This window comes from Castor canadensis, chromosome 9 (genome assembly GCF_047511655.1).
Source record: "Castor canadensis chromosome 9, mCasCan1.hap1v2, whole genome shotgun sequence".
In the NCBI taxonomy this organism is placed as follows: Eukaryota; Metazoa; Chordata; class Mammalia; order Rodentia; family Castoridae; genus Castor; species Castor canadensis.
The window spans coordinates 115619538-115640584 of record NC_133394.1 but is presented as its reverse complement, the minus strand read 5'-3'; the positions used below and the strand labels follow the sequence as shown (position 1 = coordinate 115640584).

The following is a 21047-nucleotide window of genomic DNA, read 5'->3' as shown; positions in this document are numbered from 1 at the left end:
TTTAGAGTAGCTTTTTATTTTATTGTTTTTACGTTTACTCACATGTAGAGTGGCTTTTTAAAATGTGCTAACACTTCAGCATCATCAGAGAAGACAGAATGCTATAATAACACGAAGGAGGAAAATTGTCACATGGCTTCTGATAGAAAAGAAATATTCTTGTCTCCAAACTTCTTAGTGAGAACTTAAGACTTTATTCTCAGCAACTCTTAAAGGCTGCTGGCACTCAGGAGTTAGAGCATGACCTAGTTTTAAGGATGAAATATTCAGTATCGCATGTTGCTCTTTTGAAAGAGGAAATGTAACTTAAAAAACCATCCATTCAAAATGATTAGGAATTTCCACTTTAACAATTTGAGGCATAACCAACACATTTATCTGGAATGCTATTTTAGGAAGCTACACTTGACCTATACCCACTCATTTGACAAACATTTATTGGGCATCTACTGTGTACTTGTTTTAGTACTAGGCACTGTTTCAGGCAGTGGGGATCCAATGATGAGACGAGCTCTCATACCTGTCACATTCTACTTGGGGGGAGAATGAAAAAAACAAAAAAAGAAATATATGTCTGAGGAAAAATGAAACAGGACAAGAGGATAGATGATGATAAGGATGCTCTTTTATAAGACCAGTGATAGTGGACGTAAGTGACATTTTAGCAGAGAGCTGAATGAAGTGAAGGAGTCAGTCGTGTGACCACAAGGAGGATCAACAGATCCTCAACAGATGGAACAGCAAAGGGATATGTCCTAAAGTAGGAACACTCTTGACTTGTCTGAAGAACACTTAGAAGGCCCAGTGCAGCTCGAGTAGAGGGCTGGGACTGTGGCAGTCAGTGAGATATTTGCAGCAGTTACCAAGTTATCCAAAGCCTTATGGGCCATGGAAAGGATTTTGGATTTGAATATGTTGGGAAGCAACTTCTGAGGAGGCTTCTGACCAGAAGAGTGACCTGAAGTGACTTACACGAAGTGTCATTTTGTTGCCGTGTACCCAACAAGCTATAAGTAGCCCTTGGAGAGAGTACTCCACAGCAATCTAGACAAGAGAAAATGGCAACTTGAACTAGTCATAGCCATAGAGGTGCTGGGAAGTATTCAGACATTTTGAATATAGAGCCAGCATGATCTGCTCAAGGAACAGATTTGATGGTTAAAAGAAAGTGAGTAGGGATTATCCTATGATTTTTGGTCTGAGCATCCAAAGAAAAGAGCATTCATTTACTGGAATGGTATCCTGCAGGATAAGCAGGTTTCAGGGTGTGTGTATGCATATGTAGTCTCTGAGTTGCAAGTTCAGTTTTGTACTAAGAAGCCTACAAACATCAAGCACCTAGAACAGTACCTGCCACATAGTGGACACTCAATATTTATTGAGCAAAAAATGAGTATAAGATATAGAGCAAGACAATTGGATAAAAATCCAAATACACCTACTCTGAGCTTTTATGCTTACCTAAGCATATTCGCATTTTTGTTTTATAAGCAAGATGATTTGTCAGAATCATTTACTTTTTTGGTATTGGATATTAAATTTGGTTTAAAAAAAAAAAGGTAAGGACCAGAGAATAAGATTAAGGAACTAGAGATCTATATCAAGGACCACATTCATGTTACAGCTAGAACCTGCCATCAGTCTTTTTCATCCTCAGTTCATTCCATGGTATGCCAAGCTCTCCTTGCCTCACAGAACATTAATGTTAACTTCATAATGTTGAATGAACTACTCTTTTTAAGGAATATATCTGAAGGATTCTCCTTATAGAAACTAGCTAGTTGGAATCTATGTCACGAACTACTAAATGCAATATTTGGATGTACATTATATAGATAACATGTATTACTTCACAATAATTTTATGTTAGCAAACAAAGGAATCCTTTGACAAAGTCCGCATATCTAGGAAAATACTTAGCAAACTTTTAACATATTGATGCATTTATGCGTTTGTTTTTTGGGGTTTTTTTGCTATGAATAACAATCTATCTGGTTGTTGACCTGTGAGAACTTATATTTCAACAAGCCAGGTTTTGAATGTTCACTTTGTCAGACACTGTACTAGACATGGAAAGCAAAATGAATGGTTCCTTTTAATCAGATACACAGACAAAAACAATGAAAGACTTCCTAGGAGAAATGCAATTTTTTGAAAAGTGCAAACACCTGTAGGGAACTATTGTGCTAACTCTCTGTGGAATTGTCAGGAAGAGGTCCCCTGGATGGATGAGCACAGGTTTTAAGAAAAGAAACCCTGCTTTGGTAGGCAGGATATTCTAGGCAAGGAAAAAACAGTGCAGGAAGGCAAAAGGGCAGAAGTAGGTCCTGTCAGACGGGTACACACCCAGGTGTAACAGGACTGGGCCGGAGTTAGCTAAGGGTGGAGGAGGCACCAGGTAGAAAACTGAAAACAGAAGCCAAGTAGTTCACAGCTGACATCTGAAGAGCAGTGAACGTGATGGAAAGGAAGCATTTAAATTTTGCTTGGTTTTGCTGTCACCGGTACACATTATAGAGATTTGGGGCTGGAGGTGTGGCTCAAGTGGAAGAGCACCTGCCTAGCAAGCACGAGGCCCTGAGTTCAAACCCTACTACTGCAAAAAAAGAAAAAAAAGATAGGTGTAAAAACAGACAGATTTTGGTTCATTCATGTCTTTACATTCTTCATTATTTGTCAACATGTCTCTTACGTACATTTAGCCCACAACTTTTTAAAAAGTCAAGGCATACCAGGAAAAAAAGTTTTTTTACGGAAAAAAAAAAAAAGATCCAAAGAGCAGAGTGTGCATCACTGAACGTAGAAAGGCGGAGAGAAGTGGTTTTATATGCCCGGTTTCCGTGCCAGTGTGCTGTAAACCTCAAATCGGAAAAACTATGTTTTAGCGGATGAGATAATGCCTTTAAAAGTGCTTAGCACAGTGTCTAGCTCGTAGAGAGCACTCAACAAATTATGGCTATTATTTTGACCTTAGACCTCTCTTAACTATGTGAGAGTCGAGTTTCTCACTTTCAAGGGAAGAAACGGGCCACAGATGGTGTCTGGGGCTCCCGCCAGCTCTGACAATCTCCGCTTTCAAGGAGGAACCAACTCCAATTCAGTATTTGCTAAACAGACGAAGAAACTCTCCTTTGGGCCCAGCTGAACACGCACCCACGAACCGGCCCGCGCGTCCCATAACCATGCATGAGGGCGAATACACTTCCACGTCCCTCATCCAGGCCCAACAGGCGGGGCCGACCAAGAGTCGCGGTCGCAATCTCAGCCCGGCCTGCGACAACACCTATCTCAGCTCTGGGCGGGGTAGGGGGTGAGCCGCGCTCAGCTGCGGACCTGGCTGGCCCCACCTCCGCCGGCCCTCCTGCCACGCCCCTTCCGGGCTAAACCCCGCCTACAACGCGCATACCCCGCCCACTCCCGCCAGCCCCCGCCCACTTCCCCGCCCCTCCGCGAGCTGTGTGCCTGGTCCTTTCAGCGTCCGCGGGCGGCCACGTCTACCCCCGACGCTCTGAGGTCACCGACTGGGCAGAACTGCAGGGGGCGGAGGGACGGAGGGAAGATGGCGGCAGAGGCCGGATATTGGCGCCGCCTCCCCCAATCCCGGAGCCGGCGCAGATGAGGCGGCTCGGCTGGGGCCAGCGGCGCTTCGGAACCCGAGCTGGGGGGACCCTGGCGGTGGGGCCTGGCCCTGCTCTATGCCGGCGCCTCGGCTAGAGTGAGCGGCGGCGGCGGGGCGACGCCTCTTTCCTCCGGCTCTTTCCCTGTCGCTGAGAGTCGGAGCGGGTGGCGGGCGGCGGGGCCGGGATGGAGGACGTTAACTCCAACGTGAACGCGGACCAGGAGGTGCGGAAGCTGCAGGAACTGGTGAAGAAGCTGGAGAAGCAGAACGAGCAGCTGAGGAGCCGCTCGGGAGCTGTGCAGGGCGCAGGCCCCCTCGGGCCGGGCAGCCCGGGTCGGGCCGGGGTATCCACTCCTTCCTCCGGCGCGGCGTCCCCTCGGGGCTTCCCCTTGGGCCTCAGCGCCAAGTGCAGCAGCGGGGCCGGCTCGGGCCCGAGGCGGACGAGTGGTGAGGAGCTGCGGGACGCCACCTCCCTGCTGGCGGCGGGCGAGGGCGGCTTGCTGGACGAGGTGGAGCCGCTGCGGCCCGACGAGCTGGAGCGCTTGTCAGGCTGGGAGGAGGAGGAGGAAAGCTGGTGAGCGAGCGCGGGGCGCCGGGCCGGACTGGGCGGGGACGGGTCGGGGGCGAAGGAGCGTCCGGCCGGGGTCGCCCTGGTGGGACGCTGAGCTTTGTGTAGCCCGCATTCCGGTGTGGGCTGGTGGTTTTCTTGCTTTGATTGCGAGAAGGTCAGCTGGAGTTGGGAATTGAAGGCGTGCGCAAGGAAAGGGGCTGGACCCAGGTGGGGGGACTCTGTGAGTTGGCACACCTGAAGACGGTCACCTCGCTCGGAGAAGTCAGAGATGGGAAGCGGCTTTGTAGGGAGGGATCCTGCTTTGTGTGAAATAACAGCTTTTGGATGATGGTCTGGGCATGTTGGATGTTGGGGAGGGGTCTGTCTGCTTGATGAGGAATCACTGGGTGCGCGGGGAGGACGTTGGGGGTGGGGCAGGCCCGAGTCGTCCACGTCTGTGCAACGGTCAGTGTTTCGGACCAGAGTGGGGTGGATATGTATTTCTGGTGCGAAGGGAAGGCCGTGTGAATCAGAGCCCTCCACCCTTTTAGGTAGAGGGGTGAGGCTTGCTTTGTGTGAAGAGGGTAGAGGATGGTGCTGCTTTGTGTGAAGAGTCGGGGTGGAACAAGAGCCTCAGCTCTTATTTTTTAAGCAAGAATTGGGTCTGACGTTTTTCAGAGCTGTGAAGTGATAGTTATCAAACCTGTCTTTCATTTCCGTGTCATCCTAGGGACAGAGAAAAAGAGTCCTGCTTAAAAATTTAAACCAAAGCTGGATTGTCATAAGGCACGTCTTGATGAAATTGTGACCCATACCGTAATATAACTTTAAATAATAAAGGATACAGGAAGCTTTTGCCTTCTTTTTTTTTTTATTGCGACTTAATAAATACGTCTGTGGGAAATTCACGTAATTCATCCTTTTTAAAGTTTTAACTCTTAGCTAAAATGTCTGTATCCTTTGTTGAAATGGAAACTTCTAACTTACTGAAATCGAAGCCCTTCGTGCACTGCTGTTGCAGGCCTGAACTTTGAAGTGTTCTGAGCTTTGCGCAGATCATGCTCTGGCTTTACCACTTACTAGCCTTATGACCTTGAACAAGTTACTTTGAGCTTCACTTTTTCCCTCTATTTGATGGAGCAGTTTATAGTTCTTACCTCCAGAGATTTGTGAAGACTAAATGAGATAATCCAAGTACTTTTAGCACTGGTCCTGGCATATAGTAAATTCTCTACTGGCTACTGTTACTCTTAAGCCTAGTTATTTAAATCAAGAATATTTAGTGAGCTCATATTGTTATGCCATGAGAGATTGTAAAGATTCTTTAAGTGTATATGGTTTTTCATAGACTAGTTACCGTCAGGTTGAGAGCTAAGTTTTATGCAGTTAAACAGAGTAGGATTGTAAACAGTAAATTTCTGAGAGAATGATAGAACAAGAAATGCTGAAAGTGCCCAGAAACTGGGAAGAAAATAATGTTCCAGAGTAGTTGAGACTAAACTATAAAACAATGAAATAAAATATAAAAACAAAAAAACCAGTAGCTGGGACAAAATTTGAGGAGGTGGCATTGGAGGCTGGGGGTGGGGAGTGAGAACAACAATTTATACTTGGGACAAAACTAAAATAGAATGAAATAAAATATAAAATAAAAACAAAACAACAAAAAAAAAAACAGTAGTTGGGACAAACTTTGAGGAGGTGGCATTGGAGGCTGGGGGTGGGGAGTGAGAACAGCAATTTATACTTGAAGACTACAGGAGGAATTTCTAATTCCAAATTAGAAAGATATGAATGACAGAGGTACTCCTGAATATGATTCAAGCCCTTTATGTTATTGCAAAGTGATACCAAGTATTAGAATAGACTGTGGTAGTGGCTGTTTATCATATAAGTGTGAAATCACGTCTTCCCAAAGGAATTCTGGGTATGTGTGTGCTTTACAAGAACCCAGAATCATCCAGATATCATCACATGTCTCTTCTAAGTGATGATGATACCAGTGCTCGTAATAATGAGGATTAGCTGCACTCATCAGACCATTTTAGATTACTTATTATTAGAACACATTGACTCTACTTAGAGAAGCTGATTCTTTGGCTGTTTGTTTTGTGAACACAAACCAAAAAGATTTGTAAAACATATCTTTTTAGATACTTGTCAGGAGTTTCTTTGACTGGACGATTGCTGCTTAGTGCTTTGATCTGGCTTCATATCTTGATATTATAGATGTCTTAAGCTTTTTCTGAAAAGATTTGAATTAATAGTTGAAGGGCTGAGGGGCAGTTGCTTCAGTGGTGAGTACTCACCTAGCATGCATGAAGCCCTGTGAACATCCCTAGCACCACACACACACACACACACACACACAAAGTTGGATAAGTCATAGTTAAAATTATTTGGATTATAAATTGGAGGGGGTGGATGTCAGTAGCAGGAAGATTCATAACCAGCAAGAGTTTTTTGGTTTTTTTTTTTTGTCTTAGCAAACCAAAAATCTACCCTCCATGAGTTCTACCCATTGTACTTTTTCATCTAGAAGAATGTTTTGTCCTAAGTTTACATACCACAAAATGTTGAGAGTTCCTACAGGTATTATGTGGAAAAATAAATGTGGGCTCTGGGGTAAAATTAATGCAGGGAAAACTGGATTCAACAAAAATAAACTGGTTTCTTTAATGCTGGACTTCTTTGAGATGCAAATATGTACTGAACATAGTAAATCTCTAAGAGGTATGGTTTGTTTCCTAAACTTACTTCAATTCCTTAGGAACTAGTTAATTACTTAATGAACACACGTAGGCAGCAATGTCTACAGCTGTGACTTTCACTAGTTTGTTTGGGGGGAGAGGAGGGACCCATCTTCATAATATGAAATACATTTTATTTCATAATTAACACATGCATATGAGTAACTGAAACAAAAGTTTCACAAAACTTTGGTTACTTTTACTGAGTGCTGTACTCTTAACATTTTCTATTTTGTAGTTTCATTGGGGGGAAAAATACTAGTTACCAATCAGTAAACTGACTTTGACCCATTCATGGGTTCCAACTCAGTTTGAAAAACACTGTTGTAGAATAACTCAAAAGTCTGGGGAAAGGAACTAACATTGTGCATTGCAGTGTGTCAGACTGTGCCAGGCAGCTAACAAATATTTTTGCATTTAATTTTTATACATTTGTAAGCTACATATCATTTTCTAGGTAAGAAAACTTTATTTCGGGATCAAATAACACATGGTAAATGATGGAGCTAAGATTAGAATCCAACTCTTTATACATCCTAGTCTATGCTGTTCCTACTGTATTTTGCTTTTTCCAAATACAATAGTGCCTTTTCCACATGAGTGGTCCCTTTAACTATTGGGAGACAACTGTCAAGTATCTGATGACCCCTTCTCTCCACCATACACTCTGAGCATGCTTTTCTCCAGAATAAATCACAACTCATTTAATAATTTCTTAGACAATGTAATTCTCTGATCTTCAATCATAATTATTTTTTTCTTTTATATTTTTAAATTTGTTTTGGAATTATTTCTTAATAACCGTGGTTGCTCATTGTCATAAGACATGGTATCTAAAATTTTACTCACATTTCATTCTAGACCAGATAGAGTGGGATGGGTATATCTTGCTAAATACTGTTTTTTAAAATATTGTTTTTAAATAGTAACTAAAGATATTATACTTTAAACTGTTATGTACTAACAGTTTTAACTTATGTTACTTAGGCTTAATATGAACCAGTAGTGTGAACTTCTCATTCATATTTTATACATAGATGTTAAAATGGGTCTCCCTAACCTATTGTGTAATAAACTTTTTTAGCTTAAATATAAAGGCATTTAAGGGCTTAAGGTATGGCTCAAGCAGTAGAGTGCCGCCTAGCAAGCGCCAAAACAATAAATAAGTAATAAAAAAAATACATATCTATATATAAACATACAAATATGTATGACATTTAAATTTCACTTTGTCAGTCTTGATTTAGGCTTTTAATATTTATTTTTTCTGGGTTTTTTGGTATCTTCATATTTGATAGACATACCTACTAAGTCATTAATCAAATTGTTGACAAAAGTATTAAAATGATAAAACAAATTACTCTGAAGTATGCAACTAAATTTGACTCCCTCCAGATTAACACCAATCCACTAATTAACACACATTATAGTTGTTCTATAACTATTAATTCCAACTATTATTGTCAGGCTCACAGGACATTTTGTTTGTGTGGATATTATGGAAGATTTTCCCAAATGCCTTGCTGTAATTAAGTTATAATGTGTCTATAGGGTTCTTATCTGCAATGAAGTAAACCTATTAAAATAGAAATTACAGTGAATTTTGTTTTGACTCGCTCATGGTGAATCTTCCTTGCTTTTGTGAAAACCTTTTTCCTAAATTCACATTCTTTTTTTATCTTGAATTTTGCAAGGAATCAGTTCTAGAAACGTACTGCTTATCTTATCTTTCTCTAGAAACTCTCAGAATTGGAGGCGTGGCTCAAGAAGTACAGCACTTGAGCTTGAGGCCTGAGTTCAAACCCTAGTACTGCTAAAAAAGTAAAAGAAAAAAGAAACTACCATATTTTCTCTGAGTCAGGCTTTTAATCCTGTTCTTGTTCTTTGTGATATTCTGATTGACATTATTCAGTGATGAAATTTTTTATCATCTCCAGCCTTTGGAGGGGTAGGTCTAAACCCATTTTGTCTTACAGTCTGGCTTACTGTCACCTTGCTTCATTTGAATGTCAATTTCCTTTGAAGAATGTTTGTTCTTTCCTGTCCATTTGAACAATCTAGTGGCAGAAAAAACACAGAAACTAAAGAAGATATTTCTCTCTTCTCTGTCATTTAGTATCAAATTTGCGTATTTTGTTCCAATATCTTAGTCTATTCCTTCTTTGTACTAATGCTCTCCATGTAATGTATTTTTCATTCTTTAGTTTCTCATTGTTGAGATACAATTTCATACTACAAAATGTATCATTTCAAAGCATACAATTCAGTAACTTAGTGTATTCACAATTGTGTAACCGTCACCACTATCTAATTCCAGAACATTTTTATCATTGGCAAAGGAAACACCAACCCATTAGCATTCCCTCTTCATTTCCACCCTTTTCCTTGCTCCATTAATCTACTTTCTGTGTCTATCAAAGTGCCTTTTGTGGTCATTTGATATAAATGAAATTGTATGGGGACCTTTTGTGTTTTCTGTCATTTAGCATAAATGTTTTCAGGGTTAATCCATGTTGTAGCATGTATGAGAGTATTGCCTATATTTTTCCATCCCTTTATGTGTCTGAACAATATTCCATTGTATGCATTTGCCACATTTTATTTACCCATTTATCAGCTGGTGGACACATGGATTGTTTTGGCTATTATGAATAGTGTTGCTATGAATATTTATTTACAAGTTTTCAGATGAATGTGTATTTTAACTTTTCTTGGGAATATGCTTAGGAGTAGAATTATTCCAAATAGTAACTCCATGTTTAACTTTTTAAGAACTGCCAGATTGTTTTCACAGTGGCTGCACCATTTTACATTCCTACAAGTGTTCTCATTTTTCCACATCTTTGTAAACATTTGTTTTTCTTTTAAATTATAACCAACCTATTGGTATCTCAGATCGGTTCTCATTTGCATTTTGCCTAGTGACTAATGATGGTGAGCCATCATTTCCTGTGCTTGTTGGCTGTTAGTATTATCTTCTTTGGAGAAATGTCTGTTTAACCCCTTTGCCAATTTTCTAATTGGATTATTTGTCTTTACCCTTAATCCTTAAATTGTGAGGATTCTTAGTATATTCTGGATACTAATGCCTGATGAGGTATATGATTTACAAATGTTTTCTCCCATACTGTGTATTGTCTTTTCATTTTCTCTCCCTCTTTTTTATTTATCTTTTTCTTTTTTGTTTTTGTTGTTGCATTACTGGGGATTGAACCCAGGACCTTGCCCAACCTAGGCAAGTGCTCTACCACTTGAGGCATGTCCCCAGCCCATATCTTTTCATTTTGTTGAAGAATCTCTGAAGCAGTTTTTAATGGTGAAGTCCAGTCTTTTTTTTTCTTTTGTTGCTTTTGGTGTCATAGGTAAGAAACCACTGCCCAATCGAAGATTGGAAGGTTTCTTATAAGAGGTTTATAATTTTAACTCTTAAATTTCTGTCTTTAGGTCTTTGGTCCATTTTTAAATTTTTTACTTACAATATAAGTAACATAGACCTTTCCTTGTTAATCATTTTTAAATGTCCAGTTTGGTGACAACAACGTACATTAATATTGTTATGAAACCATACCACATTTATCTCTAGAACTTTATTATTTTTTCTAAACTAAAACTCCATTAACTACTAAACAATAACTCCTCACTCCACCTGCTTCCAGCCCTTGGCAACCACTATTCTGCTTTCAGTGCCTATGAATTTGGCTACTGTAGGTACCTCACCTAAATGGAATCATACAGTACTTGTCTTTTTGTGACTGGCTTATTTCACTTTTCATGTCAAGATTATTCATCTTGTAGCATGTAGTAGGATTTCCTTCTTTGTTAATACACTATTATTCTTTAGGATGTATATATCACATTTTCTTTTTCATCGATGGACACTTGCATTGCTTCTCCTATTGGCTATTGTGAATAATGCTATGAGTCTCTGCTTACACTTCTTTTGGGTATATGTTCAGAAGTGGAATTGTTGGATCAAATGATAATTCTGCATTTAATATTTTGGGGAGCTGTCTTACTGTTTTCCACAGTGGCTGCATTTTGATCATTTTCACGTCCCCATTTAGTTTGTTGGTGGTGGTAAAAACAGATCCAGTCCTCATTTCTTTCTCAGCAGTTATTTGAGAAGTTAATTTGTTGAGGCAACTCAAGAATCTCTTAGGTATTATGCTTAATTAAGCATGCAGGGTAAAGTTTTTAGTTGATGTTTGTATACTTAAAATGGTCCTATATCACAGTGATATCACAATTATATCTTTTATTTGGAGTAGGGTTGAAATCTACATTAGATAAGTAGCATTATTCATGTCCTTCTTTGGCCTGTTGGCCTGTAATCAACACCCACAACGTCATCCTTATTTTTACATTTACAGTAGTTAAAAGAATAAGCTAGAATATATCACACATAAAATATCTTTTGCTATTTAAAATAAACTATACGGTGTTGAGGGGAGAATTAAGAACTGACTATTCGAGTCACTTAACATTGTTTGCTCCATCGCTACTATGAATGGTGCTAATTGAAAAAGAATTTACTTCTGGCCAAAAGGGGAATGTATTAATGAAATACTTTCTAATGTGTTTATGTTTCATCATTTACTGTGTCACACTGGTGTAGCTGAGAGCTTAATATTGTGCGTATGTATAAACACAGAGACTTCATTGCCTAATCAATATTTGTTAAATAGTTTGTTAGCATCCTGAAGTTTGTTATTTTATTATCATACTCCTTTTTCTCACCTTTGAGAGCTTCATTACTACTGACGTAAGCCCCCTAAATCTGTAATGCTGACAGCAGATTGAAAATAGAGATTCATTGTTGGGTGTGGTGGCCTTTGTCTGTACTCCTAGCATTTAAGAGGTTGAAGCAGGAGGATGGAGTGTTTGAAGCCAGCCTAGGTTATGTAGTGAGACTCTGTCTCTCAACAAACAAACAAACAAGAAAAATAATGGAGAGGGAGAGAAGAGAAACGAGAAAGAAAGAAAATAAGAGATTCTAGGGAAAATTGATAATGTGTTGTCAGGCTCTTTGCAGGGACCCTAGGAACTTCCACATGACATAATATCATAGAAAGTTAAATTAGAAATATATGAGATGTGGTCATGTGTCTAGTTTTTAAGCTGTTTATTCAAACTGGATAGAACAGATATTTCTTCTTTTCTTGTACAGTTTTGAGATTGGAGATTAGCTTTCTTATACTCTGGTAAATCCACTTATGGCTTTTCCAGGGTAAGTCATGGATCCGTCATGGGAGAGTACAGATTCAGTACTACTGTTATTCAAGAGTATGTGTGAAATTCCTCATCTGTAACTGATACGGGGCCATACAAGAATTTGCTGTCATTATTTTAGAGCTTCACCTTATTTTAGCCTAACATCACTGATAATTAGATTGATTCAATTTAGTTTAATGTAACTGAATTCTTACTACACAGAAGATACTATGGTCCTGTTCAGGAATATAAAGATGACTATGATGCTATCCCTTTGTGTAAATTGCTCATTACTGATGTTGCTGCTCAACACCACTGTTGCTCCTGGTCCCAAAGTTTCATCTTTGGGACTACCATGCATGCAGATCCTTATGCCAAACTGTCAGGGAATCTGGTGCTAATGCTCTGGTAACCCCGTAGGGCTACCTGCCTTCTCCCTGCATTTACAGGGACTTGCCCTTCTACTGAGAATATACCCATAACTATATATGTGGATATGTTCATGTATGCATATCATGTATATCATGGAAGGATATACAGAGAGAGCTCTATATATCACAGGATATATATAGTATATATATAAATAATGTGATTTTGACATGATTTTTTAAAAATATAGAGACAAATTTAGTTAGTAAATAGCATTGCATAATGTCTTTTCGTTTGTTCCTTTTTTTCCCTCCCTTTACAATACTGGGGTTTGAATTCAGGGCTTCACGCTTGCTAGGCAGGTACTCTACCACTTGAGTCCTACCACCATCCCTTTTTGCTTTATTTTTCAAACAGGGTCTCACATTTATGCCTGGGCCAGCCTGGATCACAGTCCTTCTATTTACTCATTCAACATAATTAATATAGCAGGCACATGCCACCACACCAGCTTTTTTTTTTGTTGTTGAGATGGGATCTTGCTAACTGTTTCCAGGGCTGTGATCCTCCCAGTCTCTGTCTTTGGAGTAGCAAAGATTATAGGTGTGAACCACCACTGCTCCTTGCTACTACGTAGTGTCTTAATGTAAAATGGATTGAGTTACACTGTTTCTTACAGTGATGACTTGTCCTAGTCAAAGCACACTGAATGTTGACATCAGTTATATTAGGTATTTGTTTGTTTGTTTGGGCAGGACTGGGGTTTGAACTCAGGGCTTCCTCCTTGCAAAGCAAAAGCAAGCAATCACTGCTTGAGCCATGCCTTCAGCCCATTTTGCTCTGGCTATTTTGGAAATGAGGTCTCACAGACTATTTGCCCGGGCTGGCCTCGAACCTTGATCCTCCCAATCTCAGCCTCCCAAGTAGCTAGTATTACAGGTGTAAGCCACCGGCATCTTTCTCAGTTGTATTAGTTTAATAGCAAAAATGAACTTGTAAAAAAGCTTGAAAAGTTTGAAGACTTTCAGTAATAAAAGTTCTTATTTTGTCAGTTCCATTTAGTCACAATCATATTGTTGAGATCTTTCATTTTGAAATCTAAATTATGGAGGAAATGAATAGCTTTAGGAACAAACCAGCTTATTTGAAAGGAAGGCTTTAAACTAGATAAACTAGGAGTGCCTCAAAAAAGGCAAAGCATCGTATTCTTTGATCTGTCTGGGAACGGCCTCAAATTCTGGAACAAAACTGAACCTTTCTGAAGGATATTAAAGGACTATACAGAAAAAAAGCAAAAATGAATTTATGTCCTTGAAATATGAGGACTAATAGAAGCAAGATAACACCATAGTACAGTACCGTATATGAAACTCATGAAAATATTTGGAAAGATAAGATTTAGACTTGATGAAGATGAATCGAGACATCTCCCAGGTCTGCAGTTTATGAGAAGGAAACCCCTTTCCCACACAGCTCTGCACTACTCCATTCAAGAGCATTCTGCTTATCACTCTGAGAGTTTTTTTTAAAAACACCCAATCGCATTGCTGTTGAGAGTTATTTTGTTTGAAAAGTGTGAGTCAGAACCAAAAGTAGACCAGGCTGAGTCTGTGACTCCTGACTCTGATAAACTTGAGGAATGGGTTTTAATAGGTGCTACCAAAGTAGTGAAGCAGCTCTTACTATGTATTTGGTGCCTAATTGGTAATATATTTTATAATTATAATTAGATTATATATCTCTATTAATACCTAAATAGTAGCTCTGGAAAGATTACTTTAGTAATTTTAGGATGTGAATATGTGTATTTTTCAGTGGGCCTGTTCATTTCCCTTCTAAGAGAGAGAGAATGAACCATGTGTTGACTTGTTAAAATTCTTATTTGCCAGTGGTTTCTGTAGCCAGGGCTGATTTGGAGAAGACTAAAAACCAAAACCCAAACAACTAATGAATCTTAGAAACCCGAATGTAGAAGTTTGGAACTTGATGGGCAGGTACTATGTATAAGTCTTGATGGCAGTGCAGACTGTGGGTGAAAGAGGCTGATAACCTCCATGTGAGGTTTAATAACCTAGTTTTATCTTAACTTATCTTTGAATTTCTGTCTAATACCATGCCTAGCCAATGGGAGCTGCTACATAAATACTTGTTTAAATGACTGAGTGGAGCATGATACTAAGCTTTCAACATACTTAGATTTTGGCTGGAGAAAGAATGAACTCAGGATTAATTTCTCTCTGAAATCAATAATAAGAGTTCATAGAAGCAATGTTTATATGACTTGAATATGTGAGCTGAGACTTTGTATTTGGGTACAGATGAAGGGTATTTCTTGTTCTTTGTAGAATCAAAGAGCACAAGGGAAAGAATGAGTGCTGCATTTAAGTAGGCTTGAGGGAAGGCCTGTGAAAACACTTAACTGGAGTAAAGATTGTTCTTAACTGGAGAGAACAAATAAGAAATAAAGTTGAAAATATATCCAACTATCGTGTGCCAATCAAAAGTAAAAGTTAAAAGAGAATTTTAAAAACCAAAGTTGAATCATCGGGTTGGAAACCATATTATAGATGGCCTGTGAAATCTGGGAGGTTTTTTTTTGAATGTTGGAATGTTCCTAACAAGATGGTGTTTTGGAAAAATTAGTGGCAATAGAATATAGGTGAGAAAAGAAGATACAGCTACCTTTCTTGACTTGAAACAGCCTCTGAGTTTTGCCCTCTTCTTGTGACGTGAAACACAGCAAAGTCCAATTCACGCCGAAGTATTGAGTCCACAGTGATAGTCTTTCCATTTTATTGCAACTACTTAAATGGGTTGCATGAAAACCATCACATCAAGCTACATGGTTAAAGATCAAGGTCACTTACCTAAGAAGGAAATAATATATATCAAGGTGGTTTCGAGATTGTTTAGTTTCCATTTTTTGATCTTACTGTATTATATAAGGATATTCTTAGAGTAAGACTTTTCAACTTGGTCCTTTGGGTTAGATAATTTTTTGTTGTGGGTGCTGTTCTGTGCCTTGTAGGATGTCTCGCAGCATCTCTAGCCAACCAGAAATGTCTCTAGACATGATCAGATGTCCCTTGGAGACAAAATGACCCCAAGGTTAAGAACCAGTGCCTGAAATGGTATGGTGTCAGCTTGACCAGAAATATCTAGTGCTATATTGCAATACAGGTTGAATATCCTTATCCAAAAGGTCTGGGACAAGAAATGTTTCAGATTTTGTGATGTTTTGAATCTTGGAATATTCACATACATGTAGTGAAGTATCTTAGGGTAGCACCCAAGTTTAAACACAAAATTCATTTCTGTTTTATGTATACCTTATATGCATAGCCTGGAAGGTAATTTTATACAATATTTTAAATACTCTTATGCATAAAATGAAGGTTCATGGTGTAGAATTTTGTACTTGTGACTTCAGGTCAGCACCCAAAAAGTTTTGGATTTTGGAGCATTTTCATATTTTTGGATTAAGATGCTTAACCTGTGACACGTGTCTTCTAGTTACCTTGCTCCATCTGTGCTTGCTCAGTCAAAAATAGTATTGCTCTGAAAATTAAGAGTAACTCAAGGGGTTGTACAATGTATTGTGTAAACCTGGACACTATGTGAGAGTCAAGGGAATACTAACCAGATGGCATGCCAGTACAACACGCATTATTACTTTCCTAGGTAGCCACGTGTGTATCACACGCCTATAATCCCAGCATTCAGGAGGTTGAAGCAGGATGGTTGCAAGTTTCAGGGCAGCTTGGGCTATGCAGCGAGACCATGTCTCAAAAAAAAAAAAAGTGACAAAGGAATGAATGGTCACCCTCGAAATAATCATTAATCATTTATTTTGAGTACCTACTACTGGTGGAACACTATATTAAGATAATAAGAAGTAGTCATTAGCCAGGCACCGGTGGTTCACACCTGTGATTCTAGCTACTTGGGAGGCTGAGGATTATAGTTTGAGGCCAACCTGGGCAAATAGTTCACAAGACTTCCATCTTCAAAATGACTAGAACAAAGTGGACTAGAAGTATGCTCACATGGTAGAGTGCCTGCTTTGCAAGCACAAAGCCCTCAGTTCAAACGCCAATCCCACCCAAAAAAAAAAAGAAAAAAAAAAGTCATAAGAATTTTGATGGTTGAAACTCTATGAAACATTTACATCTTCAGCAGACCTTGATGTGAGGCTTGGTTTAGATAAAGAAAGTGAAAAGGAAATTATTTTTTTCCCCATAGTGAAATGACAACATTCATGAAGTGAACATTTATTAGGTCATTTTGGCTGAAGAAGAGAGATTTTTTTACTATAATATTTGAGGGAGATCAAAGGATGTAGTTTTGGATAAAATATAACAGGATCTTGAAAACTAAACTGCACTGAATCTTATGGGAAAAACTTGAGTTATGGGGCAATGTTACACAGATCTGTGTTTTAGACAGCTAAGTAGTAGAGAGGGTGAATGATCGAGTGGAAGAATGTAAGTCTAGAATGTATGAGAAAATCAGTTAAGACTATTGAATCAGTCTATATTTGGTCACATGGAGGCCTAGACTACCTGAGATCAGTGGAAATGAAAAGGAAAGGATGGATTTGAGAGACATTAATGAATCAGTGGGTTGTGTTGATTAAATTTGTGGAGATAGAAAACAAGGTGAGTTCAAATTTTTTTATTTATTGGGTGGAAGTACATGTTGTGTATAGTTTCAAATCTTTAGCTCATAACTTCTAGCTTTGGTAATTAAGTTTAAATAAATGACAGATAAAATGATAGAAAGGGAAGAAAGTTAAGGGATCCAAGAAGATATTAAACCAGCCTCCTATCACTGTCACTTGGAAGAGAACCTGGTTAGTTACACCGGTATTTTGTAAGGAACAAATAAGGTAAAATTAGTATGAATTAAAGTAGGAAAAGTTTGGTTCTGTTGATCTTACAACTGGATAAACAAGAAAAGCTGTAAAAATTCATCTGTAATATTTCAGGAAAAATACAGTGCTCTGTTATGAATTTTTATAGTTACTTTATTCATTTTGCAATATTAAGTTCCTTTTCTACCATGCAGGCAGTTTTCTTTGAGGATGGAAAGACATAAGGAATGTTGTGATATTCCTGCTTAGAATTCTTAAGAAGCTTAGAGTCCCATGTGAAGACAGTTATAAAAGTATATACAAATTGCATAGATATACACAACCACAGACTCTTAACAATGGTGTAATAGAATGACTTTTCTCTCAGGAAAATATCAGTTTTAAAAATACTGTCCTTCCCCCTAAAATGTATTTTGTGGTTTCTAGCCATCTCAAAATACAGTATACTTCAAGAACCTTCACATACCCACCCATATCTTCATTCATATATATGTGAATATGAATATATATAAAACTCATAGATAAAAAGAAAATGTTTACACTGTTATTAATACAACTTTAGTTCTATAAGCAGAATGTAGTGTGTCATTCTTTTTTACTTCCTGCTGTGGCATGTGACTTAAAAATATTAATAAAGTCTTTTAAGTACTTCAGAAACCTAATATTTCAGACTAAACTGTTGGTAAGGTTAAACACATATTTAAACATATATATTTAAATATGCTTATATTAAATAAATGTATCTAAATATATATATTTAGGTTTTCCTCTTAGTCATTTTGTATGTTTTTGTTTTTTTGAGCCCAGGATAGCCTCAAACTATGTGGCCCAGGCTTGCCTAGAACTCAAGATCCTCCTGCCTCAGCCTCCCAAGTGCTGGGATTGCAGATATGGGTTACCACACATTTCTATTTTTATCTGCTCATAATTTTCACAAAGTAGATAAAATATTTTAATTTCATTATAATTCAAGAAGCTAATACTAGGATCTATAAAATAACAACAATTAGAAAATTCAACAGATGTTTAATCTTTTCTCTGTTAATAAACTTTTGTTATCAGTGTATTTTGACTTTATGCCCATACATTTTTTCAAATAATATTTTAATAGAAGTTTTATTAGCAATAGGAAAAAATACTAGGGCTGGAGGCACGGGTCAAATGGTAGAGTGCCAGCCTAAACAACATGAGGCCCTGAATTCAAACCCCAGTGACACAAATTTAAAAAAAGAAAAGAAAAAATACTAATTTTTTAAACCTAACTTTAGATGACAAACATTGAAAGTTATAATAGGCAGTATTATTATTATCTAGGATGTGACAGATGTATCATTTGTCAAAAGTTAAGGCTTTAGGGCCAGGAACTACCATAACTTCTATAAATGAGATTTATTTTTAGCCACTAAAAGGCAAGGTTCTCTAAAAGGTTCTTCTAAAAGAATCCATGTGTTACATATGTATATATGCAATGTATGTATATTACATGTGTATATGTTAGATAATAGACATGTGTATGCTAATGTATGTTTTATGTGGACTAAAAAACTGTGGTCTTAATAGCTATGTACATATGCAGTTGTAGCTGGAAAGATTTGTATTAGTCAGTATTAATGAAGATTGTCTCTTGCAGCTGTTGCCACACTTAGCTGAGCCTAGTATACTTTGAGATGCCCAGTCTTCTTGATGTCTCAAAAAGAAGCAATGCAGCTTCTAACTGATGTATTTTAGGTTGACCTCACTCTAACTACTGTTTCCCAGCAGCTCAGACAGTAGGAACTTTTTTTTTTTTAAAGAATGAATTTCCAACATAAGTTTTGTGACACCTCAAGGAATATTAAAAAAAAATGTTTTCTGTTACACCCATGCCATACTGGAATAGGGATGAACTGAGTTATGAAATGAAAATAGAATCATAGAGCATCACTGTCTCTAAAAGTTTAGGATTACCACTACTTTAAATGCTTTTCTCCGGTCTGTTCTGTTTGCTTTGCTGGGGTTTTGTTTGTTTTTTTGTTTCAGGATTCACTGTATTTTGTATTGTCATACATCATTTATATATATAGATTGTATAGCCTACCCTGCAATTAATGGTATTTTTGTGCTTGTAAATGGTTCCGAGATCTTATTGATGAATTTTCCTGTTAATAATTATCAGTATTATCAAGAATACTGATGATATTTCATCTAAAAACCTGAAGGGTTTATATCATAGTCATATAAATATTTTATGTCTTTTAGTCAGCAAGTGGGACAAATAATAGTAAAATGCACTATGATCAGCTTAAAAGTTAAAAAAATACTATAAATGAGCTGAAGACATTTGTCTTCAGTTGAGTTGTGATTTTTTAATATAATACTGGGATGAATTACAATTATATTTTATAGTTGTCAAGGCTTGGGAGAGAAGAGCAGGGAACATGTACATGTTAGAATGATGACCATATTGAAGTCTTTAACTCAGATCATTTGCATTCTTTTTTAAATCGGAGAAGCACCTCAGAAAATCATTTAAATTCTTGTTTAGCAATATTAGACTGTTAACACAGGTTCTGGAGCAATCTTTATTTTGCCATTTAATTGCTATGCCATCTTGGACAAGTTACTGTGCCTCAGTGACCTCATCTTGCAATGGGGATTGTAATAAAGATTGAAAGTTAGTGTATAAAAAAACAGCACACTGCCTAGCTTGTAATATGCTATTGATAAGATATAAATAGTAGTAGCAATTGTTGTTACATTGAGTAAGAAAGATTGTTAAATCATTATAAAGTAATATTGCCTAATGGTTTAGAATTATTGAATTATGTTTAGTTGTGGGTAAACCAAAACATTTATTAGTGAAAGTGTTTTAACTATAAAATTACAAAAATTGAAACAGTACAATCTCAGAATGGCCACTTTGATCTTACTTACTTTGATAAGTTTCCTTTATCTTTTTTCATACTGCAATTTAAGTGTTGTCATCTTGTTTTTCAGTGTTAATTCAGATGCAAACATTAAAACATCTATAAATGACTGCATCAGTGATTACATACTGAACTTTAAAGATAAACTCTCTATTCTTTTGCTTTTAATCTGCTGGACTCCATGAATAGGTAGAGAGCCATAATTTTGAAGTATTAGCCATAATTTTGAGATATTGAAGGTGTGGTTACTTTTCTTGATCTATAAAAAAATTTCCACACCAAGCCCAAGAAATTTATTTCAGTAGCAATTTTAATGTAACTTTTATTTTTACATAAAATACAGCTAAATCTTTTGTGCTTAGCTTCAGCTTACTACAATGTGAAGTGATTACTGTACTTAACATAGGTTCAGCTAAGTTACTGCAATTTTTTTCCTATTATCATTTGATCATACCTGCTATGTGTGTGCACAGAAAAGTGAGGAGAGGTATACTCCACAAACTACAGGTAACTTTGGGGTTTAGTTTCAACAAGAGAAAAAGGTAATCATCACTTCTTACATTTGTATACTATATTTCTGAAAGTTGTTACACTTAAAAAATAGTCATATTCTTAATTTTTAATTTTTAATCACAGGTGTACTATATGTCATATAGGTGTGTAGCATACACAAAATGTGACTCAGTAGTGTTAACTTCATATCATTCATATTCTTATTTACATTTCTAATAGTTTCTCTGATTAACAACATATATATATTTTATTTAAT

General features: G+C 37.6%; 1 protein-coding gene across 2 annotated transcripts in view; it reads left to right on the top strand.

The window, feature by feature from the left end:
* The first annotated feature begins 3484 nt into the window (after positions 1-3484).
* The window catches only part of Slain2 (SLAIN motif family member 2), a 64103-nt gene continuing 46540 nt past the window's right edge, over positions 3485-21047 (top strand). Inside the window, exon 1 of one of the 2 annotated variants that reach the window (XM_020158459.2) lies at positions 3485-4193. In XM_020158459.2, the coding sequence (XP_020014048.1) occupies positions 3805-4193 (389 nt within the window). In that variant the 5' untranslated portion in view covers positions 3485-3804. The remainder of the gene's footprint in view (positions 4194-21047) is intronic. The other variant, XM_020158460.2, reaches the window with a different exon arrangement.